Consider the following 23,978-nt stretch of genomic DNA (forward strand, 5'->3'; position numbering starts at 1 on the left):
TACCCAAGCAGCCAGCCTAGAAAAACTTTTGCCTATATTTGTGAAGAAAAAAATCAAAGTGAGAAAGGAATAGTTTCTTATTCTTTTTTCTTTTTCTTTTTCTTTTTTTTTTTTCTTCCTTTCTTTTTTATATTCTGACAAAAAAGAAGGGAACTCTGTCAATAAGGAGAGAATGTTCAAGAAACCCTCACAGTGGCTTCAATAAGCAAAAATGATAATATAGCATAGGATATGTTCAAACAGTATCTTCACGATCCCATCTGTAACTAATGCATCAACAACAAATTTGGAAAATTAGGTATCCATTTCACAAGAGGCAACAACACACTGAGGACAGAACAGCATTTAACACCACCAGATCAGTGCCTTTATTACTATTTACTACTAGGATGCACCTAAAAGGACTTGAATACAAAGCCTCTTCTTTGAATTCAAGGCAGACACCAACTCTTACAAGCAGTGATCGGTGCACAGAAGGAAACATCAATCAAAGTTCTTTCAAGAGCAACACAGCCTTCTGGTCTGCATTATGAAGCTATATAATCTCCCATCTAATCCCAAATCAGAGAGTAAACCGAGATGCTCGAAAGTATCCATTTCACAGCAGGTGCACATGTGCAACCTGAGCAGCTTCTTAGAATTTTCTTTGACCAAAAGTAAAAGCTCACAAGATTAAAACTTGCAACACCAATTTGTCCTTTAGGCAGTAGTTCATCTTTGCATCTCCAAGCAAATGGCTCACAAACAAAGACAATCAACATTCAAAAGAAAGCATTGATCTACACAAACAACGAGCAAAATTCTCTCCTTACTTTTTTTTTTTCTTAATGAAAATGGAGAGAAAAAAATTATTCAGTAAAAAAAAAAAAAAAAAAGCTTCATAAATAAACCACAAAATCAAGAAAATGATACCTGATGGTGGTATGTGGATGCTGACTCGAGGAATTTGTCACAACTGTAAACTACTTTTTCTGTATATGGTTTCAAGGCAACCCATGCTTTATCAACATGAGGTTTGGTTGCAGTTGCAACCTGATCGATGTATGGCATGGTAAACTTCTTAGCTTCCTGTCAAGACTTAAAACTGACTTGATGAATACTTGTCATACAAAGCAAACAAACGAGCAACATTAAGATAAAAAATATACCTGTAAGTAAGGATCAGAGAAGTCTTGTATTTTAACCACATATGGAGCTATGGCACCTTTGGATATCTCATAGACCTCAATGCTTCTTTTAGTTGCTAGTTGGACATATGGTTCAACATATACTGTAATTGTTAACCATCATTCCTTTAAAGTTGGGATCCATCTCTTTGAATAAAGAATCAGAAGGATAAAACCCAGTCAAAATTACAACTTACATTTCAGACCCTGAATTTGTAAAGAATTTGTGGTAACATCCATCAAAATAAATAAATAAATGCAAAAAATAAAGAACTTCACAATAGCATCTAGAGAAATTGACCCTCATGAATGAACATATGACCAAACAAAATATGTATCTGGTAAAAAATATTGTGGACAGCAACTAGAAAAAATTAACTTACCATTTTAACTGTTTCAATGTGGGGTTCAGCCCACTTGTGAGCTTGAGCTTTTTTCTCCAAGGCCTAAAACAATTTGGAGATATAAAGTGATCAAATGATAGTCACATCTAATAAATTATTCATATCCACAAAGACATTTCCACAAAGACACTATGAAAACTTAAGCTAATTACTGAATGCGACTAAAGAAAAATACCTTTTTGACCACAATGTCCATGGCAGGTTTCCCATGCTTATTCCAGTGTTCTGCCACGACCAACTGCAATGCCAAAGAATAATATAAAACATATACCAACAACAATAACAACCACCATAACCTTATCCCAACTTAATGGGGTCGGCTACATGGATCTGATATGGTCTAAGATAGTAGTAGGCATAAGAATAAAAAGAAATACCAACAATAAGTAAAAAGAGGTAAAAGAAGAAGTCCAAGCAGTAGTCAAAGCAGCATCACTAGAACATCCCCTATAAGGGGTCGGCTACACGGTTCCTTGTCCTCCATTTACCTCTATCCGCAATCATACTAGAATCGAGCACTACCATCTGCATATCTTTTCTTACCACTTCGTCAATAGTCATTTTAGGTCTGCCTCTCCTTCTGGCTCCATGTAATTGAATCTGGTCGATCTTCCTTACTGAGGCATCCATGGGTCTCAATTTAACATGATCATACCATCTCAACTGGCTCTCGCGAAGCTTGTCTTGGATTGGTGCAACCCCCAACTTATTTCTAATACAATCGTTCCTTACTCTGTCTCTCCAGATCATGCCGCACATCCCTCTCAACATCCTCATCTCTGCTATACCCAGTTTATTCAAATTACTCTTCTTGACTGCTCAACACTCCGTCCCATACATCATAGGTGGTTGTATTACTATCCTGTAGAATTTTTGCTTGAATTTAACAGGCATGCATTTGTCACATAGCACTCCTGACACACTTCTCCCCAACTTATTTCTAATACAATCGTTCCTTACTCTTATCTCTCCAGATCATGCCGCACATCCCTCTCAACATCCTCATCTCTGCTACACCCAGTTTATTCAAATTATTCTTCTTGACTGCCCAACACTCCGCCCCATACATCATAGGTGGTCGTATTACTGTCCTGTAGAATTTTCGCTTGAGTTTAACAGGCATGTGTTTGTCACATAGCACTCCCGACACACTTCTCCCCTTCATCAATCCGACTTTAATTCTGCGAAAAACATCATCCTCTATATCACCCTCTTTGCTAATGATTGACCCCAAGCATTTAAACTAGTCACTCTGTGGTAGCTCTCATTCCTCAAGTTTCACCCCTTCATCACCTCATAGTTTAACTAAAGAGACACATCATATACTGTCTTTATTCTGCTTATCATAAAACCTCTTGATTCTAAGCTTGATCTCTATAGCTCCAGTTTAGTATTAATCCCTTCCATTGTCTCATCTGTCAAACCAATATCATCAGCAAATAACATACACCATGGGACCTAGTCTTGGATGTGTCTGGTTAGATCATCCATGATGAGCACAAACAAATTAGGGCTTAAAATTGATCATTGATGTAACCCAACTGTAATTGGGAATTTGCTACTTTGGCTTCCGTCGTTTTGATACTCGTCACCACTCCCTTATATATGTCCTTAATTACATCCACATATTTAAATGAACCCCTTATCTTCCCTAGGACATGCCAAAAGAGATTTCTAGGTACTTTGTCACAGGCTTTCTCAAGGTCAATAAAGACCATATGGAGGTCCTTTTGTGAGTTTTAAATACTTCCATGAGTTTCCTAAGAAGGTAAATAGCTTCTGTTGCGGATCTCCCTCGCATAAAACCAAATTGGTTCTCAGTTACTTCAGTTTTCGCTCTAAGGGAGGCTTCAATAACATTTTTCCATAGTTCATAATGTGACTCATTAGTTTTATGCCTCTATAGTTATTACAGTTCTGGATATTACCTTTGTTCTTATAAATCGGAACCACAATGCTACTCCTCCAATCATCCGGCATTCTCTTTGTACACAAAATCTTGTTAAACAGTTTGGTTAGCCATGATACTTCCAGTACTCCTAGGCTCTTCCACACTTCGATTGGGATCTCATCCGGTCATGGTATTTTACCTACTTTCATTTTCGTAGGGCCTCTTTAAGTTCAGTATCACCAACCTATTGTAGTTGTCCATGAGGTGCGTTGGCTTGATGTTATTCCGCTCTACTTCCGGGTCCATCCTAACAGTTAAGGTCTCTCCATTTAGTAGGTTGCAAAAATAGTCACCCCATCTCTTCATAATGTCCTCATTCCATACGAGTACTCTACCATCATCGTTTTTAATGCATCTAACATGGTCCACATCTCTGCTTATCATTTCTCTAATTTTGGCTATTCTATATATCGTTATTTCTCCTTCTCTTGTAGTAAGGTTTTCATAGAGGTTATCATATTTCTTTAGCCTTGCTTTCCCACAGTCTTCCTAGCTTCATTCTTGGCCGAGCAATATCTTATTTTATCCTCTGCCTCGTTAGTTCATTGCCTAGTCTTAAAACAGTCTTTCTTAAATTTAATGGCAACTTGGACCTAGGGGTTGGGCACCCACCCTAGGATATCTCAAGAACTTCTTTAGCCACTTACTTATTGCAAGTCGTCATCTCAATCCACATACCATTAACACCTCCTTCAAAATCCCACTTTCCCTGTGGCATCACTTTATCGAAAAAAGATTTTAGGAGAGCTCCTTGAAGTCGACCCCATTTTATCTTAAGACAGATCTGCTGTGCCTTCTTGCGTTTCCTTGTACCGAGGTACATATCCAGGACCACTCGTCAATGTTGACCAGTTAGGTTCTCTCCAGGTATAACCTTACAATATTTACACAACATTCAATCATATCTTCTCGTCAAAAAGAAATCAATTTGTCTTGTATGCTGCCCACTTTTCTAGGTAACTAAATGTTCTTCCCTTTTCTCAAGAAAATATTTGCAATGCAAAAGACATACGTTGTCGCAAAATCCAACATTGAGATCCCCTCTACATTCTTCTCCCCAACTCTTTATCCTCCATGCACCTCTTCATAGCCTCTACAATCTTTGCCCACATGCCCATTAAGGTCCCCTCCTATAATAATTTTCTCTCTAGCCAAAAACTTGCAACAAGTCATCCATATGTTCCCTGAATTGTACTTTAACACCCTCATCTAGTCCTTCCTGGGGCGCATATGCGCTAGCTATGTTGATGATCCCATCGTCTAGCACCAGTTTAATAGAGAGAAACCTATCTTTAATAGAGAGAAACCTATCTCCAATTCTTTTAACACCCACCACTTCATTTTTAAGATCTACTATGCCCACTCCACCTCTCCCGCTTTCTCTCCCAAAAACCATAGTTTGAAATCATCTAACCCCTGTGCTTTGTTACCCTTCCATCTCATTTCTTGAATACATGCGATGTTAATCTGTCTTCTCCTCATAACATCTATTAATTCCATACTTTTACCCATCAGAGAGCCAATGTTCCATGATGCCAATCTAATTATACGCTTACAGACAGGGTTAGTACCGAAGGACATGATATAAGAAAGGGTAAAAGGCAATAAAATAAATTAAATTATAGTAAAAAAATAGTAGGAACCATACAAAAGGGATTGGCTGAATATAATATAAATAAGGTGCCAGCTGCCTACCTAATGCACCTATAGCATAGGTATATATATATATATATATAAAGAATAATATAAGTAATATGTGAAGACTAATTCAGTCAAATATGTAAAAAACAAAGAAAAACGAAAGAGAGAGGTAAAAACAAAAACTAATCCAGAGATGATATGCAGATATAAAAGATATAGATATATGTAAAGGTACAAGTAATGAGATACAATGAGAATGCTTTTACTATGTAAAAACTAATCCGGAGACTACGTATATAGAATTATTAATGTATATAAAAGTATATAAAGGCACAAGCAATGAGATACAACGGGAGTGCTTTTACTACATAAAAGGTAGTGCATAAACCATAAATATATATTGTAAAAAGATCATACCAGCTAATAACAACTAAAAATTGCATCTAAGATTACAGCAGCCCAAGAAAAACAAAGCAAGTTAAAGTTCTACCAAACACAAATAGACCAACAAACATATAGATAAAGAGCATAGCATAATAATTTAAAACATAGCATATACAAAGAAAAAACAAGCTAGCAGACAATAGATAAGTTGATAGACACTATGCTATTAAAGGGTGTACAGGCAATAACTAATTTTTTCTTTTAGGCAAGTGGGTACAGGCAATGGGTAAATGACTGTAGGACTAAATTCAACAACATATAAATAACTACCAGTTTTACTTGGTTCTCAAGATATTAGAGAGACTTGATACTAGATTAAGGTATCTAGATAACAGATTAAAATAGCTAACAAATAATAAGGAAATAGGAGCAGGCAATAAAGAAAACGTCCCTTACTGCCCACAGCCGTGGCTTGTTGCAGGGCTGCCCACCGGATCAAACAGGCACAGCTCAAAACCAGAGATGTGTGATAGCAGCGGTGGTTGGTGTGGGTCAGGAACCAGTGCTGAGGTATGTTTAGGGAGTGAGCTTGGAGGATTCAGGGAAAAACTCACTTGGAGAGAAGGGATAGGAGACGATTACGGTGTCGTGTTGAGGATATGGGTAAGGGGCAAGACGTCAGGCCTCAGGTTTCTTGGAGAGGAAGCAGGGAGTGAGAGGATCAGGGACAAGGAGCAAAGAAGAACTCTTAGGGAGAAGAGGATCAGAGTAGAAGGGTTCTGAGAGACTCTCGGGTGGGAGAGGATCAGGGGATAAGATCTATGGCAGAGAGATTAATCAAGGATCTAGGTTGCTGAAATCTTGGAGTAGAGGAAAGTCGGGATAGGAGAGTCGTTGCGAGAGAAAAATGATGGAGAGTGGTTCTGTCGAGTTAATCAGTGTAGTGGCCAACGATTCTGTCGAAGTAATCGGAAGATAAAGTCGGGCGAGCAACTAGGGCAGGTAAAGAGTATGGGAACGAGAGAGGAAGAATCGGGAGAGAGGGGTATTAGGGGATAGGATACCATTTACCTGAACCCTAGCCACCCCCACTGAGATGGGGATGGGGAGGTGGTCGCCGGTGAGCCTGCTGAACAGGAATGCTAGAGAGCCATTAGAGAGCCGCCAGAAGGTTGCTTCGCTAAAGAACACAAACAAGTTTCAAAGGACTACGGAGAAACAAATCCTATCAAAGACCAGACATTAAAAACATTCTGATCTTGCCTCCTTGATAATCCAACCCGGCATAAATTTACCTGAAAATGAACTAAATGAGCTGCAAGCCAAGAGGGAAGCCATGCACCATGAACCTGATCATTAATCACACATATCAAGCATTCAAGCTTGTTAATACTACAACCAATGCAAATTTCAGGCATAGTCGTTAAAAAAATATCAAACATAAAAATAGCATGAAGAATCATGCACTTACTGCAGCTAATAGCATGCACCTATCATAAGTTCATAACATTAAACAAATAATCTAGAATTTGGACAGTCCAAAATATGAGTGATGAAGCACCAACAACTGAAAAGTAAGAGAGGGCGCATCTGAAGATGAATAGGGGCACTGTCCAGCAATCAAAGAAATATGGATGACAAGGTCTACTTTGAAGAAGTCCCACTTTTTGTAGGTTGTCCTAGGTTACTTGTCAGTCCAAGGGAGCTAAACACCCAAAAGTGTATCCAGGACATGGTTAGGGTATAATAGGAAAGGAAAGTAATCAACATGTAAATATATTCACACAATTACATGTTTTCTGGTATTAAAATATATATTGCAAGGAGGCAGCAAGCACTAGGACAGTTTGGCCTGTCAACTAACTAGTCAACCACCTAGGCCACACTCATGGACTTGCCTGGGCCCAGGTTCCTTACATGTTATGATAATGCTGTATGACCTCCCTCCCTCCCTTTAATTGCCTGGGCCTGGGGTTGCTTTCATGTTTTGAAAATGCTGGACAACCACTCCACTGCCATAACTCCTGCGAGTGTGGTGTGTACATGTGTGTAGGTGGACAAGGAAGAAAATTGAAGGAAAAATAGAATGTATAATTTTAATAATACATCAGCACCTTCTTCTGTTAGTTTAATACCTCAGCGTAGGTGCACTGAAATAACCCTAAGTAAGGAAAATCCATACAAAAAATAAATCTGCAAAAAAAATTCTTCTCAACTAAGAAAATCAATCGTATATCATACTGTCTACTTCCCAAAAAAAGGAACAACAACAGCCATAATAAAAATAAATAAATAATGATGGAAAGGGGAGCATAGTTGGCAAGGCGTCAAGTAAATGTTTTTATATATGTCATTTCATTTACTTAAGATATTATTCATAAATAAGTACCCCCTATTTGAATCAAATAAAAATATTTTTAATGTTCCAACAGGATAAAAGGTCAACCCCCCAATCCAAGAACAAAAACTGAACTTTTAGTTGTAGGTGCAATTTTCAACTTTCAAATATTGGGGTTTTTCTCAATTCTGAAAATTTTATAGATCGTATCATGGTAAAACATTGTGAAAAATCAGAAGTCCAGTAAAATAATATTTTTGTTTTGATGTTCTTAAAATTATTTTCATTCAGGAGATTTTAACAGCATTCGCGCAATTTAAAATAAGTTTAACCGCAACATAACTTTGTCATTATAACTCAGATTTGAGTACTATTAGACTTGTTGGAAAGCTGGTTGTGTACAATACCTAATACAAAAAGTCTAATGTAAAAATAAAATCATTTCACCTGTAATACTTATTATAGAACAAGAGAATTTCTCTAAATGTTGATTTTTTTATTACTTAATGTGACTCTTAGTGTAGATCTTTGATGATTTGATGTGGCTAAATATTAATTTTGATGATTTGATGTGGCTTAATGTTGATTTTTTATGATATAATGTATATGCAGCATACTAAATAATATTAGAAAATAGTGAAAATAAAAAATAACACATGGTCACCTTGTTCGCCTTAAGGCTGGTGCCTTGTCACCTAAGCGCTTAGGTAGCCATCCAACGCCTTGACACCATGACAACTATAAAGGTGAGAGTAAAAAGATGAGAGTAAGAGAAAAGAGGCACTACCCATCACGTCAGAAGAATCTCAAGTACATGGGGTCGACTACATAAATCATTACCCTCCAACAAGCTCTATCCGAGGTCATAATTGGGACAAGACCAAGACTATGCATGTCATTCCTCGCAACTTCTCCTATGATCATTTTAGGTCTGCCCCTACCTCTTTTAACCCCTTCAATTTGAATCAGATCACTTCTTCTTACTAGGGCGTCCTTAGGCTTCCGTAGGACATGGCTATACCATCTCAAACAACTTTCACATATCTTGTCACTGATCAGGGCAACTCCCAAATCAACTTTAATATGTTCATTCCTTACTATATCCTTCCTAGTTTTTCCACACATCCATCTTAACATCCTCATCTCTGCTACACATAACTTATCTATATGACACATTAATTGCCAACAATCTGCCCAATACATTATAACCAGTTGCACAACATTCCTATAGAATTTTCCCTTAAGCTTTAACCAGTCACACAACACTACCAGACACCTCTTCACTTCATCCGTCCTACTTTGATTCTCTATGAAACATCCTCCTCTACGTTACCTTCTTTATTTATGGTTGACCCCAAATAGTCTAAAATAGTCACTTTGCAGGATCTCTCTCTCCTCAAATTTTACCATTTCATCATCATCCATCATAGAGTGGCTAAAGTTACAAATCAAATACTCCGTCTTCAATCTACTAATCTTAAAACCTCTTGTTTCCAAAGTGATCTCCATAGTTCCAACTTGGCATTAATCTCTTTAGTCTCATCCAATAAAATGATATCATTAGCTAAAAGCATAAACCAGGGAACCTCTTCCAGAATGCTCTTGGTTAACTCATCCATGGTAAAAGCAAACAAATAGGGGCTTAGAGTTGATCATTGATGTAACCCAACTAAACCAAATCCCTATCATGCAACTGCATCACCAATTCTTACATACAAGTCTAGAGAAGCAGAGAATGACCATTCATTACTCTTCTCAAACCCTACAACATCCCTATGAGAAGAAGATTCAGAGCTTCAACCTCTTCTCTTCTTTGAATGCCCCTTCTCCTCTACTGTCTGGAAAAAACGTCCTTACCCTCTGTTGGCCTTCCAGAAGATCTCCCCTTCGCCTTTCCCCTAAATGGATTTGGTTTGACATGACCTTTGCAGTTAAGACCATCTGTGACATTGCTGGCAAGCTTTCCTTCGGAGCGGCCATTAGCCACATTTGGATGGAGCGAAACCTCCGTAGATGGACTTCCAACTCCAGCTCTTTTGACATGATTTGGAATGACATATACTTTGAGGTCTCATCCAAACTTGCTCTCATCCCTCTTACTCCGGCAACCAGGTCCCTTGGGAACATTCACATTGTCTCCTTTTGGGGACTCTCCCAGTCCCTTTTGTCTTCCCCCTCCCCTCCCCCCACCCCATTGCCCATTCTGGGTTGTAGTATCTTATCTTGTTTTAGTTTTTCTTTCTTTGCCCTTAGGGGTTGTATATTCCCCACCCCCTCCCTTTTTTTATCCCTCCTTAGTAATGAATTTCTTATTCACCCAAAAAAAAAAGGAAAGGGATTGGCATTTGAGAAGCCCGAGATGATCATCTTAATACTCTTGCTCTATTGCTGCTATTGTTTTAATGGTTTATTATTCTTATTCTCAAATCACAGCCATTATCGGGTAAGTTCTAGTTCGAAATCTCCGCAACTAGAACCTTTGCTTCTAGAAGATCACACGCCGCACATTTTTTAGATTAAGCAATTCAACCATTAGAATCTCCCCAAGGACACCACTACCCAACCTTCCCCCATTAGCGAATACCATTGTCGTACTAGGGGCTCCTCTTTTGCTGGCTAACAGCGTACCACTGTCAGTTCTTCAGAGCTTCTGAACCCATCTCCCTCCCCTTCCTCATGATCCCCTGGTGCATTTGGAATGTCCGAGGCCTAAACTCCTCGGCTAAACATTCATCCATCCGCTCCCTAATCAAATCCTCCCATGCACCCCTTTTTTGGAAACAAGAGTTCTTGAACCCAATACTGCCTGCATTGCCCCCTCTTGGTCTTTTCTAGCAAATTACGCCCATTGGGACACCCATTGTCCCAGTGGGCGTATTTGGATCTTGTGGGACCCTCTCCTTCTCAACATCTCCTCCCCAGGCAATTCCTCCCAGCACATTCACCTCTCCATCTCGGATTCCTTCGGAACCATCAATTGTTTTCTCTCCATTGTGTATGCCTTCAACCGTGTTGTCGAGAGGATCCCTCTCTAGAACAATCTCCGTTCCTTCTCCCCTTCTGTTGGCTCCTCCCCGTGGGGCCTCGCAGGTGATTTTAATGTCGTCAAATTTGGGCATGAGAAAGCAACGGGTGATCCCATTGATCTCCCCTCAATTGAGGCCTTCAATGATTGCCTTGAGTACATTGGTATGAATGACCTCTGGTGGTCTGGCTCCAAATTTACTTGGAACAATCGCCGGAGTGGGTCTGATCGCGTGGCGTGTAAGCTTGATAGGGTCCTTGTGAATGAAGCCTGGCTTGACTCCTTCCCCTCCTCGCATGCCACTTTCGATCTTCCTAACATTTACGACCACTGCCCCATTTCTCTCCTGGTTCTTCCCTCCACCTCTTTCGGTCCCAAGCCCTTCAAATTCTTTGATATATGGACTTCCCATCAGGATTTCCTTCCCTTGATGCGTGAGGCCTAGAATATCCCAATTTATGCCTTCTCTTCCCCCGCTTATCTCCTTCTCTCGAAAGCTTAGAAATGTTAAGGCTGCCCTCAAAACTTGGAACACCCAATGCTTTGGAAATATCTCAGATTGGACTACCTCCTGTAAGTCTAGACTAGATGCTATTCAGATAAGACTGCCCACTCAATCCCTTCCTAGCAGATGAGGAAAAGTCCCTCTCTCAGGAGCTCTCTACTCTTCTCGCCCAAGAAGAAAGCTTCCTCAAGCAAAAGTCCCAAACAAAGTGGCTTGATCTGGGTGATTCCAACAGTACTTTCTTCCATCGTTCTGTCAAGCCTCGAACGAATGCTAACACCATTTCGCACCTCTCTTCCAGAAACGGTGTGATGCTTAGTTCTCCGGATGAGATAAAATCTAAGGCCTCTCATTACTTCTCCGAGCTCTTTAACCCCCTGGCCAGCCCCACCCCCACCCCCTCCCCCTCCCTACCATCCCTCGTTGATAAATAAATTCATTCCCAACCACCTTCTCCCCGGCCTTCAATCCATTCCCTCTGATGATGAAATCTCCTCTGCTATCCTTTCCCATAAGGCTAACAAAGCCCTGGGGCCTGATGGGTTTAACATGGGTTTTTTTACCTCGTGTTGGGACATCATCAAGGATGATCTTATCCGGGCTATCAGAAGCTTCTTTCTCACTCCCAGCCAAATCAGTGGTGTAAATCACACCTTTCTTTGTCTCATCCCCAAAACTGAGGGTGCCTCCTCTATGCAGGACTTTAGACCTATCTCCCTGTGCAATTTGTTATACAAGTTCATTGCAAAAGTCCTCTCCCTTCACATCCAAAAGGTCATTGACAACCTCATCAGTCAAAATCATTCAACATTCATCTCTGAGAGGAACATCGCCGATAACATCATCTTATGCCATGAAATCATCCACGGTTTCGAGCGTATATCTCATGGCCCTACTGCCCTCCTCAAAATTGATATTCATAAGGCCTTCGATTCCATCCGCTGGGACTTCCTCTGTAACACCCTCCTCCAAATGTGCTTTCCGCCAAATTTTGTCAGATGGATCTTCGCATGCATCTCCACCCCCGCTTCTTTGTTCTTGTCAATGGCAGCCCAGCGGGCTTCTTCCATTCCTCAGTTGGTATTCGCCAAGGCTGCCCCCTCTCTCCTTTTCTATTGTCTCGGTCTAAAAGTTCTCTCTTGATCTATTCAATCTTCCACGGACCTCCACATCATTTCTCTGATCCCCAAATGCAAGCCTTTATCCCTCACCCATCTTGCTTTCGTGAATGATCTCATTATCTTCTCGAAAGCCGACCCCGTTTCCATCTCCTCTATCATGGAATCCCTTCAGCTCTTCGAATGCCTCTCTGGTCTCCGCATCAATCTCCTCAAATCCCGGCTTTTCACCTCCGGTATCTCCGAGGCCCTCATTGCTCGCCTTCTTGATATTACAGGCTACTCTCTAGGATCCCTCCTAGTTAAATACCTAGGCCTTCCTCTCATCCCTGCAAGGCTTTCGAGCCACCACTGCAACCCAATCATTGACCTCTTACGCAAGAGACTCCAGCTTTGGAAAAGCAAGCTCCTATCCTATGCTGGTCGTCTTGAGCTCTCCAGATTTGTGCTCCAATCTATGTACCTCTATTGGTCTGAGATATTTGTCCCCCACCCACTATCAAAGCCATTGAGTCTCTCATCAATTCTTTTCTTTGGAAATGATCTGATACATCTAGGTTCCTTCGTCCATGCAGATGGAGCACTGTCTGCCTTCCTAAATCCGAAGGAGGCCTCAACCTTGGGAGAATCAAAGACATGAATGAGGCGGGCACCCTCAAGCTTCTCTGGAGAATTGTCTCCAAGCAAAACAGCATTTGGGTCGACTGGGTCTACTCCTACCGCTTGAAGTCCAACTCCATTTGGACTACTAACCTGGGCCATGACTCTTCCTGGCTTTGGCGAGGCATTCTCCATCTCAGACAGCTGGCACTGGAGGCCATTTCCTATTCCATTGGGAATGGAGCCTCCACCTCCCTCTTGCTGGATCCTTGGCATCCCTCCGGGATCTTGCTCCATCTGCTTAGTCCAAGAACTATTTACTCATCTAGGTTGGACAGATTATCTTCTATCTCCTCCATCCTTCTTAATGAGGGGTGGGCTCCCCCCACCCTTCCCTCTCTGAACAGCATCTGATCCTCTCTCCCTGCCTTCCCCTTTAGGTACAGAGATAGGGAGGATTCCATTCTCTGGAACCCCTCTCACACCAAGCTGTTCAGTTTTCTCCTCCGCCTAGAACTTCGTTAGGACTAAGGCCCATCCCGTCCTTTGGAACAAAGTCCTATGGTTCAAAGGCCACATCCCCTGCCACAGCTTCATAGCCTGGTGGGCTCTCTCCAACTGCCTTCCTACGCAGTCTTTTCTCATCCGGCGTCACATTAATGTCCCCCCTCTTGTTGTCTCTGTTGGAGAGGAACAAAAGATATCGATCATCTATTCTTCTCCTACTCTTTCTCCTCCACCATCTGAAAAAAAGTGCTTTCTCGTTGTTGGCCCGCTGCCAGAAGAGTCTTACCTCTCAAAAGAGAGTGGATTTGGATTGATATGACATTCCATAGCCCCTCCATTTGTGATGTTATCGGCAAGCTCGCCTTCTGTGTCACCATCAATCACCTTTGGATGGAGAGAAACCTTCGTAGATGGATGTCCAACTCCCGCACATTCGACGGGATTTGGAAAGCCATCTCATTCGAGGTCTCCTCCAAGATTGCAACCTTGCCTCTCCGCACTGTCCCAGGCTCCCCCAAAAACAGGCATATCATAGATTCCTAGAACCACCCAACTTCCATTCCCCCCCCCCTTTGAGGGGTTGTATCCATTAGGATTTTGTCCCCCCTTTTGTTTGGGCTTCTCCCTTGGCTGGCTTTAGGCCTCCCCCCCCGCCCCTCTTCCCTTGTATATTTTCTTCTCTTGGGTTTATATATATATATATATATATATTCATCCAAAAAAAAACAATTAGAATCTGTCTGGATTTTGAGTAGTTGTTTTTCAGCCCTAATGAAGAACTCGAACAAAATTCTGCCCAGATCAGTAGGCATATGTTGAGTTTTCCAATCCTGCCCTTGGCTGGTTATCTGTCCATAGCTAAATTAAATTCTGATTTCTGACCCATTTTTACTGGGATTATATTCTGTGATCATAATTGAATGCTCAATATATTTCTGCTCTCTGATTTCCATTCTGGTGTAATTACTGTTATACCCTTTTCCTAGAGTCTCTAGGATTGACTCATATTTTCTGATCAGTCCATTCGATTGATCTCATATTTTTAGCAAGTATAATACCCTATGTTTACTGAACTTGATTTGATTAAAAGCCCCATCTATCCATCTGATTTTATGTCATTAATCATTCTCCTATTCTGGAATTTTATTCTCTGAGAAAAGATTCTGTTTTGGTACTGTTTTGATTCCTCAATTACAGTAAGACAGTACTAAACTATCCCTTTTAGGTACAAACTTCTCCTTCCTTCCCAATCACATTTGTTTTCAATCTCCTTTCTATCCATTGTCTTGAACACGCTGACATCAGGAGATCAGCCAGGAAAGGCAGCAGACTGGGACATCCAGTCCAATCACGAGAGGGATCAGAGGAGATCAATCCAAGCCTGGCTTCCAATACTTAAACTGCACACCTTTCACTCCAACTCTGAATTGATTCAGTGGATTTGCATGCAATCTGAATCAGTTCTGAGGTGGCATTTTTCTCCATCATTGCTTCACAAGGTTGACAGTCAACTGGAAAACCATTCCTCACACAATCTGAAACTAGCCTTGATCAAAAACCACTATCAAATATCAATAGCAACTATAGTTTTTGCATGCCACTTCCAGTAGCTTAATTTTGACAGTACAGAAAACTCCCCAGCATTGGTGATAAGCATTCTTATAACAAATGATAATAAGCTATTTCAGAGATTAAATACAATATGATCATATTTTGTCCACACTGGAAATGAATGTTATCACCAAAAACAATCCAATCAAATATTGATTTTTTATTGGCATAAGAAATACCAGAGTGCAAAGATTATACATAATAAGCGAGCAATTGTCAATATTATCACATTCACAGATTTCGAATAAGATTAAAAACAAAAGCAAGAATAATAAAAGCCTCACCAAGAGACAGAAACGGGAAAATTGGAAAGCTGCACTTTGGGTCTAACCTCCATCAAATCTTTAATCTTTGAATTCACCTCGAAGTTTGCCTTCATCATCTCCTCCTGAAGATATTAAAATATGGAATTTACACAATCAACACCACCATCTAGCATATTAAAATAAAAAAAATAAAAAAAAATAACCCAATAAAATGATAGTTATACACCTCAGCAACTTGAAGAGAATGTTCAGTTTTGTGAATTCTGATCTTTTGTTCATCATTAATCTTCTGGAGCTGCAGAAGGAACATTAGATGTGGGCATCAGGGCAATAACATTTTCAACTCCACAAAACATCCTTCAATCACGTCAATAGAATTCACAACCATTCTCTTCGCCTGAATGAGTAAAGCCCTGTCATTGTCATAGGTTATAAAATTTATGGGAGAATATCTAAGTCAATAAACAACAAAATTAGCACAAAGAGAATACAAAATGAAACCAAATTTTTAGTTCCCTATTCAATACATCATGGTACAGTGCTGCTTAAAGGTAAGATGGAACACTTAAAGAGTCGGAATGGAGTATAAAATGACGGTGGCAGCTGTGCCTCAAAAATGATGAATTATTAAAGACCGTATTGCCGATCAAACAGTTCAAATTACTTACATTTTCTAGTTTCATATTTAATGCATCAATTTTATTTTGAGCTTCACTTCCTCGTGCTTCCAGGGCTTCTTTATTCCTTTTCTGCGCTTCTAGTTCTCCTTTTAGTTTCTCAACCTGAATGGAAGAATATAATCAAAGTAATCAAACCAATCCACGGAAAGTTGCTAGACTATTCTTCCTGACATAACTGACCTGCTTCACATGTTCACCAGCCCATGCATGTGCTTTTCCCATCTGATCTTCAGCATTTACAGTACCTTTTTTCTAGTAATTCAAGAAAACCAATTTCTGTTATATTGAAATTTGAAACCCGAAAAATGTCTTACCCAACAGTTAGTCAAGAGAACCTTCTAAATCAAGCAATGAATATTTTTTTTTTTGGGGGGGGGAAATTTACATCCACCTCCCCTCGCGTTTATCTTTATTACATCCTCCCCCCTCGAGTTTCATTTATTACATTTAAACCCATCAAACTAACACCGTGAAACTCAAGGGAGGAAGATGTAATAGAACCATTATCCAAACATTGTAAGTGTAAACTAAGTAATTATTAACCAAACAGTAAAAGAAGACATTAATTGCTAAAATTGAGACTGATGACCACCCATTTCAAAGATCCCACCAAACCCCCCCCCCCAAAAAAAAAGAAATCTGCCAAGTATATTTCAGTAGAACTATGAAATCTCACCTGGAGCAAATCTATCTCACTCTGTAATGATACAGTACTATACTACTATCTGACTTCTCCTGAATGGCCTTCTCCATCTGAGCAACGCTCACATCCTTGCTCTTCAACTCTTGGGTTTTCTGTTCAATCCTAGATTCTTCAAAATAGATAGGATAAAATAAACCATCATTATCATCAGTAGGCAGAAGACAAACCACCAATATGACAGACTGAAAGCTTTACCCCAGAATATCTAAGTATACTCAATCCAAAGGAAAGAGAAAGATCAAGATTAAGATTTCCCAGAGTACCAAAATAAATCATGAATCTCTTATTTTTTCTTGAGTAGAGTTTAATCTTCGGTTGGGAGATGAAGCATATCCGCGGGTGGGGGTGGGGGTGGGGGCGGGGGTGGGGGGGAACTATTTTTCATTTTCTTTAAATCGCAGTTTTGCATCCATGAATACAATTTATGGATAAGAGAGACAGCCTAAGGCTAGTTGCAGATAGCCCAATACTATTCCAGTAACAAAATCCAACAGTCACAGCCCAATCACTAAACTTTCCATAGAGCTACTTTAGGCAAGAAAACAAACCCCCACTCCCGGCCTCCCCACAGTTTTCTTATGAATGAACCTCAATGTCTGTTTCAAGGAAACGTTTTTTCTTTCAAAGAGAAGGCATACTTCTAGCTTAGAATATACCTTACCTTTTCAAAGAAAACAGTTCTTTAAAACAAACCCCCCACCCCCCGGGCCAAAAATAAAATAAAAGGAAAGGGGAAAGACGACGAAAAGAAATCTATCCATTCTCAAACATTTTTTTTGACCTAGATTCAGATCCTAGTCATTTCAAAGAAAAATAAAACAAATTCTCTGAATCTTGCTACACAGAAAAAGACAGAAAATGCCAAAATACAACAAAAAATTCCACACAAATAGTTTACATGCCTGCTTAGCTCGAACATGCCAACAGCACTCCGTTCACTTACATCATTTACTTGTTAGCAGGCGCTATTCCATAATTTGCTTGTAAAAGTGACTGAGATGCGAGGGGAAAACTTTTGCTTAACAAAGACCACCTGTTTGTTCGTTTACCGGGTTCGGCACTAAATCATGAATAAGCTCTACCAAGGATTGCCAAGCATTTGGTACTGAATTTCCGCCTCTGTTTTTAGTAACAAAATGAACCAGAAGTAGGACCAAACTGAGAGTTAGCAGTATAGACATAGATGGAGAGAGAGGGAGAGAGAGAGAGAGAGAGAGAGAGAGAGAGTTTTATTGATTTCTTTTGCTATTTCAAACAATTTCACTCCTTTTTTATGTGGAGGAAAATTCAGATACTTCCATTTTCGAAAACGCAAAAGACAACAAATTCCAAACAAACAACAAACCATTTCCAATTCAAGGAAAAAACAAAACTTTGAACAAGAAAATATTAACAACAGGTAAACGGGAAAATCGAGGAATGAGAGCAAAACAAGGGCATGAAGTTACCTAGAACGGAGATCTTCGACTTCAGCTGCTCCAATTCGATCTTCGGAGACAAATCGGAGACCTTGGGTGTGATATTCTCATTGTGAACCTCTGCATCGGCCGTGGTTTTCGTGAAAATGAGAGCTAAGAGAATCGATAAAACAAGGAGTTCCGAAGGCGCCATGACAGGCCAACAGAAATCTTTCTTGGGATTTTGAGTTTTGCTTTAGTTTCAATTGATCTCCTCAAGTTCGTGAAAATCTGAAACGATGCCAAAAGAAGACACAGAGGAGAGAAAAAACTTTTGATCTCAGAGTTCTCGTCATTTTCGAGGTGGAGTTCGGACATAACTGACACGTGTAACACGTTTAAGGGTAATCAAAGTTGAGCTCGAACCGGTCGGATCTACCTGAACCAAATCATTATCGGATTGTTTTGGATTAGGTTTGATGAAACCTGTAGAAACCGAACTGGACTGACCAAATGGATCAACTGAAGCAAAAATCGGATCAAACCTGATAAAAAACCGGAAACCAGACTAATATTAACCCGACAGGAAACTGAAAACCCAACAAACCAGGATTTTTTTTTTTCCTACCAAACAACAAAATTACACCGCCAATTGGACTTAGATTTTTTCTTTTGTGGACTCCAGAGACATATCTACAAATTTGTTCTTCTAATTTACTACTGTATTCTGTAGGTCTTGATTTTAGGACTGCTCCCCATCCTTCTATTGATCCATCTGTTTCAATTATTTTATATTCATTTTCGTATGGATATCTTAAAGGGGGTATATTTTGTACAATATTTTTTATTTTTTCTACTAATATTCTATCTTGTGCATTAAACTTCTTTTCTCCTTTAGGGTTTGTTTTCTAATATAAGGGTCCTATTATTTTTCCTAAGTTTGGAATAAAATCTCTTGCTTGGTTTACTAATCCTATAAAGCTTTTTATTTCTTTTGTGGTTTTTAATTCTGAAGGAAATTCTAAAATCTTTGTTGCTATATGAGGTTGTAATTTTATTTTTCCTAATCCTACTTCTAATCCTAAAAATTTTATTTCTTCCTTTCCTATTTCTATCTTTTTCTTAGAAACTACTAACCCATGTTTAAAAAATTCTGAAAATATTTTATGTAAATGTGCTATATGTTTTGATTCAGTTTTTGAAAAGACTAATATATCATCTATATAAACTATACAAAATTCTCTGTATGTTAAAAATATACTATCCATTCTTCTTTGGAATACTGAGGGTGCATTTTTTAATCCAAAAGGCATTACGTTCCATTTGTAGTGTCCTTCAGTTGTTGTAAAGGCTGTCCATTTTTTAGATTTTTCTTTCATAACTATTTGGTGAAAGCCTGATTTTAAATCAAATTTTGAAAATATTTTAGCTTTTTGTATAAATTGGATTAAGAAATTCTTTTGTGGTAAGTTATATGCATCATCCAAAGGAGAATTTAGGCCGGAGACTGCCGGTTCAGTTCAGTTGGAAGACGCAAAAAGAAAATTACAATAAGAAGTTGAGAGTTGAGCGCAGGGAGAGTTGAGCATAGGGATGAGAGAATCAAAAGAGTATAGGGTTTTTGTGTAAGGTTTAGACAAAGAGCTTATAAAAACGAAACAAAAGAAAAAAAAATCTTTTTTTTTATTTTATTTTAATTCAAGCTTGTGTAGGATGCCATGCCTATACAACTCACATCCCCACACTGGGATTCAATCGGTGATACACACACAGTAATTTAGGCCCAGTTCTTTTGGAATGCTAACTCAAACAGTCTTTTTACTCTAGTGGAATACTTAGCCAGGGACTACAAGTCTTCTAGTTCATGTAGGACGCCATGCCAACATGATTCATACCCTCACATAGGGGTTCTGCTCACTGGGACTTAAACGGCCTCCTTGCCTCAATGTCCAAAGCGTAAGTTCCTATTCTTTTGGAATATTACTAGAAGATATTGCAGTATAGTCATAAGGCTACTTAGTCTGAATGATAGCAAGTACCAATCTAGATCTAGAGCTTTAGACTACTCTCTGGTTATATATCAGTCCACTACTCCTGACATAATACAGAGTTCAAGTGTCCTAATCACTCTCTAAGAAAGATCTTCAACTTTAACCCACTTTCAATCATTTCGGAAGAATAAAATCAGAATTTACAATTCTAAACTATAAATTTATATAAACATAATGCTCTTGTCTTAACCACACATCTATCCTTAACTCTTTTGATAAGATGAACTACTCACTAATGCTTGACTATGAACATAACAATAATAAAGCTGCTTAACTAGATCTATTTCACAGAATCAAGAGGCACGACTGTAGGCTTTGATTTGAGAATAGAACAAGAAGCTGCGATAAAACAAATTACATAACCAAAAATAAATGAAAGAGGAAAGAAAGAAGGCGTACAGGAATGATGTAGATAGAAAATCACTTCCTTATATTGCTTCTGGAAAATATATTTATCAAGAGCCTGAAGAACTCTTTACAAGGACTCAAGAGAACAAAGAGATTTCTCAAAAACTTTCCCCCCCAAAAAACCTCTTCTTTTCTCACTTTCTTTCATGACTATCATGGCTGCTGATCTATGTGGGCTATTAGATTCTCTTATTAATTTTAATTCCAATAATTCTTTAATATGTAATTTAAACTGTTCTGAATCTATTAGATGATATTTTGGTACTCCTGAATTTATTTTTAAATTTGTATTTATGATTTCTAACCTCATTGCAGGTTTATCTTTTTCCCAATGTCTTAAAGGGTTTTTATCTTGAATTATTTCTATTTTTTCTAATCTTTCTATCGCTTTCTTAATACTATTAGAATTTTCTAAAACTGATAAAATTATTGATGGATTTATTCCATCATCCAAATCTGTTAGGTCTTGTTCTAAATTGGTCTCTTCAAAATCTTCAAATTCTTCATAATTATCAAATTCTTTTTGGGTTGTTTCAATATTACTTTTAACTTCTCTATTTATTTTACACTGTCTTGGTACATTACAGGGACATTCTTCAAATATTTTTTCATTATTTTTAGGTTTTGGATATGGTGGATAGGTTGGTGTTTGTGGTATATTTTTGAATATTATAATACTATGTTTGTTAACATATAATCCTCCTGATTGTGCTAATATAAATCCTAATCCTAATAACATATCCCAAGGACATTTCCTTAGGTATACATCATTAAGTGGATAATCTGTTGAATATTTATCACATACATCTTTAAAACTTATAGAGGCTGGTTTTAATCTATATTTATATTCAGTTTCTATTCCATCTACTGATGTTGCTATTGTTGGCTTCTTAGTTTCTTCAAAATCATTTTGGTCAAAAAACTTTGGATTTATTATAGAACTGGTACATCCTGTATCTATTATAGCTTTTAAGTAGACTATTTTCTTATTTATTTTTATTCTACAAAGTGTTTGTAAATTATTTAAACTGTTTTTTTTACCTGACAAAATATGGATGTTTCCATTTCTGGTTTTTCTATAGTGGCTAACACATGATGTTCTGTATTTTGATTACTACTACTAGGTCTATTATCTGTTGATCCAAATCCTCCTGTTCTTCTTGTATGAGGTCCTTGTTCATAGTTTGGTAGTATTATAGCCTGTGCTATTTTTGTCCTGTTCTTATAGTATGTGCTATTTGAGTAAAATTTCTTATTATTATATGAATATTATATTCATAGTCAGAGTCTAATATTCCTCCTATTATTATTAGTCCTCTTGCTGCCATACTAGATCTTGTTTCTAGTTTTATCCCATATTTTTCTGAAATTGAATATCTTACTTGGACATCTATTATTGTAATATCATTAGGTAATAGAACTATTTCTATAGGTGAAAAAATATCATATCCTAAAGATCCTCTTGTTGATTTTACTGGTTTTATTCCTCTGTTTTCAATTATCTCCATCCAGTCTATTCTTGGTTCTTCCAATATCATTAGATTATGATCTTCTTTGGCCTGTAACTGGGCTTTTAATATAGTTATTTCATCTTCCAAAATCTCAATCTTCTTAGTAACTATTTTGTCATGTAATTTTACTATCTTCTCATCAATCTTTTGAACAATCTCTGATTTATCTAAGCAATGCTTACATCTCTCTTCAAAACATTTTTCACATTGATATCTTATTGTTATCCATGGATATCCTTGGCACTTTTTACATGCTATATCATGTGATCCTGATCCATTTTTCCATCGATGATTATCTTCTATACATGTGTTTGTTAATACACATATATTTTCTAAATATTGTTGCATTACACTTGGTATTTCTTCTTCTTCATTTTCATCTTCAAGATTTGGATTAAATATTTCTATCGATACAATACTATAAATTGATTCTGTATCACTTATATCATCTTCAACATCTATTAAACAACATTTTGAATCTTGTACTACTAAAGATCTTTTTGTATCCTCGTTTATTCTTCTTGGACACTTTGATGCCAAATGATCATCTCTATCACATATAAAGCATCTTAACTTCTTTTTATAGATTCTATCTGGATCATACATTCTAGCATGATGATCTCTGTTCAAAAATGGTCTTCTTGCATCTGACCTTCTAAGGTAGTATCTCTTCTGAGGTCTTCTATTGCTATAACTACTTCTTCTTTGATATCTAGGTCTATATTGTATTCTTTGTGGTCTAGATTTTACACTTTGTTTTCTTCGATAAATATCCTTACCTTCTTTTCCATATATTTGGGGAACATAAATATCTTTACAAAAATTATATTGTTCTCTTTGAAATTGTTGTTGAATTTGTATAGTTATGCATTTTTTTTTTAAGCATTTTATGATATGTTGTATTCTGATACCTATATTATCATTATCTGGATTATCATTTATGGGATGCCATTTTTGTCTTATTTCTTCTCCTAACTGACCTGGTAATTTTTGAAATAATTTATCTTTTACTGACTGAGTAAAATAATTTCCACTTATACTTGCAAAATAATAATATTCTTTTAAGAAACTCTTTGCATATCTATAATCTGTTAAAACTAATCTTTCTAGCTGTGCTAAAGCTTCTGTTTGTTGTTCTATTCTAGCACTATTAGGGTCTTTCCCTGTTGCTAGCATATGTATTTTATTAACAAAATTATATGGATTTGGTCCAAAGGTTTTTAATGTTCTCATTTCATCTGGATATTCTACCTTATATCTTTCCCAATTTGCTTTCATGGTTTCTCCTAAAAAGGTTTATAGATATTGATATAATTCATCAACCTCCATTGGTTCTTTAAACTGTAAACAGTCATTTATAACTTTACTTTTCCAAATATCAAGTACTGAATCTAATTTTTGGGGATCATGATATCCTATGTTTAGTATTTTACCAGATTCTTTATTATCTGTAAACGTTACTGGTTCTTCTATTGGTAATCTTTTTCCTCTAGGATGATTTAACTCTGTTGGTTCTAATTTCCATCTTGGTCTATTTTTCCATGCCATATTTGGGTTATTAGGACCATATGGTCTTGTATTATCGTATCCTCCATCATTCATTGCTTCTATATTTTGTAGTTCTGGTATATCAGATGCTAAGCTATCCGTATCATTTATTTCTTCATTGATTAATAGTCTAGGATTTACTTCACTAATTTCACTAATTTCAT

General features: G+C 37.9%; 1 protein-coding gene across 7 annotated transcripts; it reads right to left on the reverse strand.

Annotated features, from left to right (window-relative positions):
* Positions 1-912: 912 nt before the first annotated feature.
* LOC122063171 lies at positions 913-18,651 on the reverse strand. 7 transcript variants are annotated; one of them, XM_042626874.1, is made up of 12 exons: positions 18,348-18,651; positions 17,843-18,018; positions 16,873-17,008; positions 16,377-16,448; positions 16,185-16,298; positions 15,743-15,811; positions 15,582-15,638; positions 6,842-6,895; positions 1,746-1,808; positions 1,550-1,612; positions 1,149-1,270; positions 913-1,068 (listed from the first exon to the last, which is right to left on the reverse strand). In XM_042626874.1, exons 4-11 carry the CDS (start codon positions 16,416-16,418, stop codon positions 1,244-1,246), a joined length of 489 nt encoding a protein of 162 aa, XP_042482808.1. In that variant the 5' UTR covers positions 16,419-16,448; positions 16,873-17,008; positions 17,843-18,018; positions 18,348-18,651; the 3' UTR covers positions 913-1,068; positions 1,149-1,243. The 7 variants fall into 7 exon arrangements, with proteins under 7 accessions (XP_042482808.1, XP_042482810.1, XP_042482815.1 ...); XM_042626875.1 differs by having other exon boundaries at positions 1,043-1,068; positions 1,149-1,313; XM_042626876.1 differs by lacking the exon at positions 17,843-18,018.
* Positions 18,652-23,978: the final 5,327 nt, after the last annotated feature.

Source organism: Macadamia integrifolia, unplaced genomic scaffold (genome assembly GCF_013358625.1).
Source record: "Macadamia integrifolia cultivar HAES 741 unplaced genomic scaffold, SCU_Mint_v3 scaffold1226, whole genome shotgun sequence".
NCBI classification, from domain to species: domain Eukaryota; kingdom Viridiplantae; phylum Streptophyta; class Magnoliopsida; order Proteales; family Proteaceae; genus Macadamia; species Macadamia integrifolia.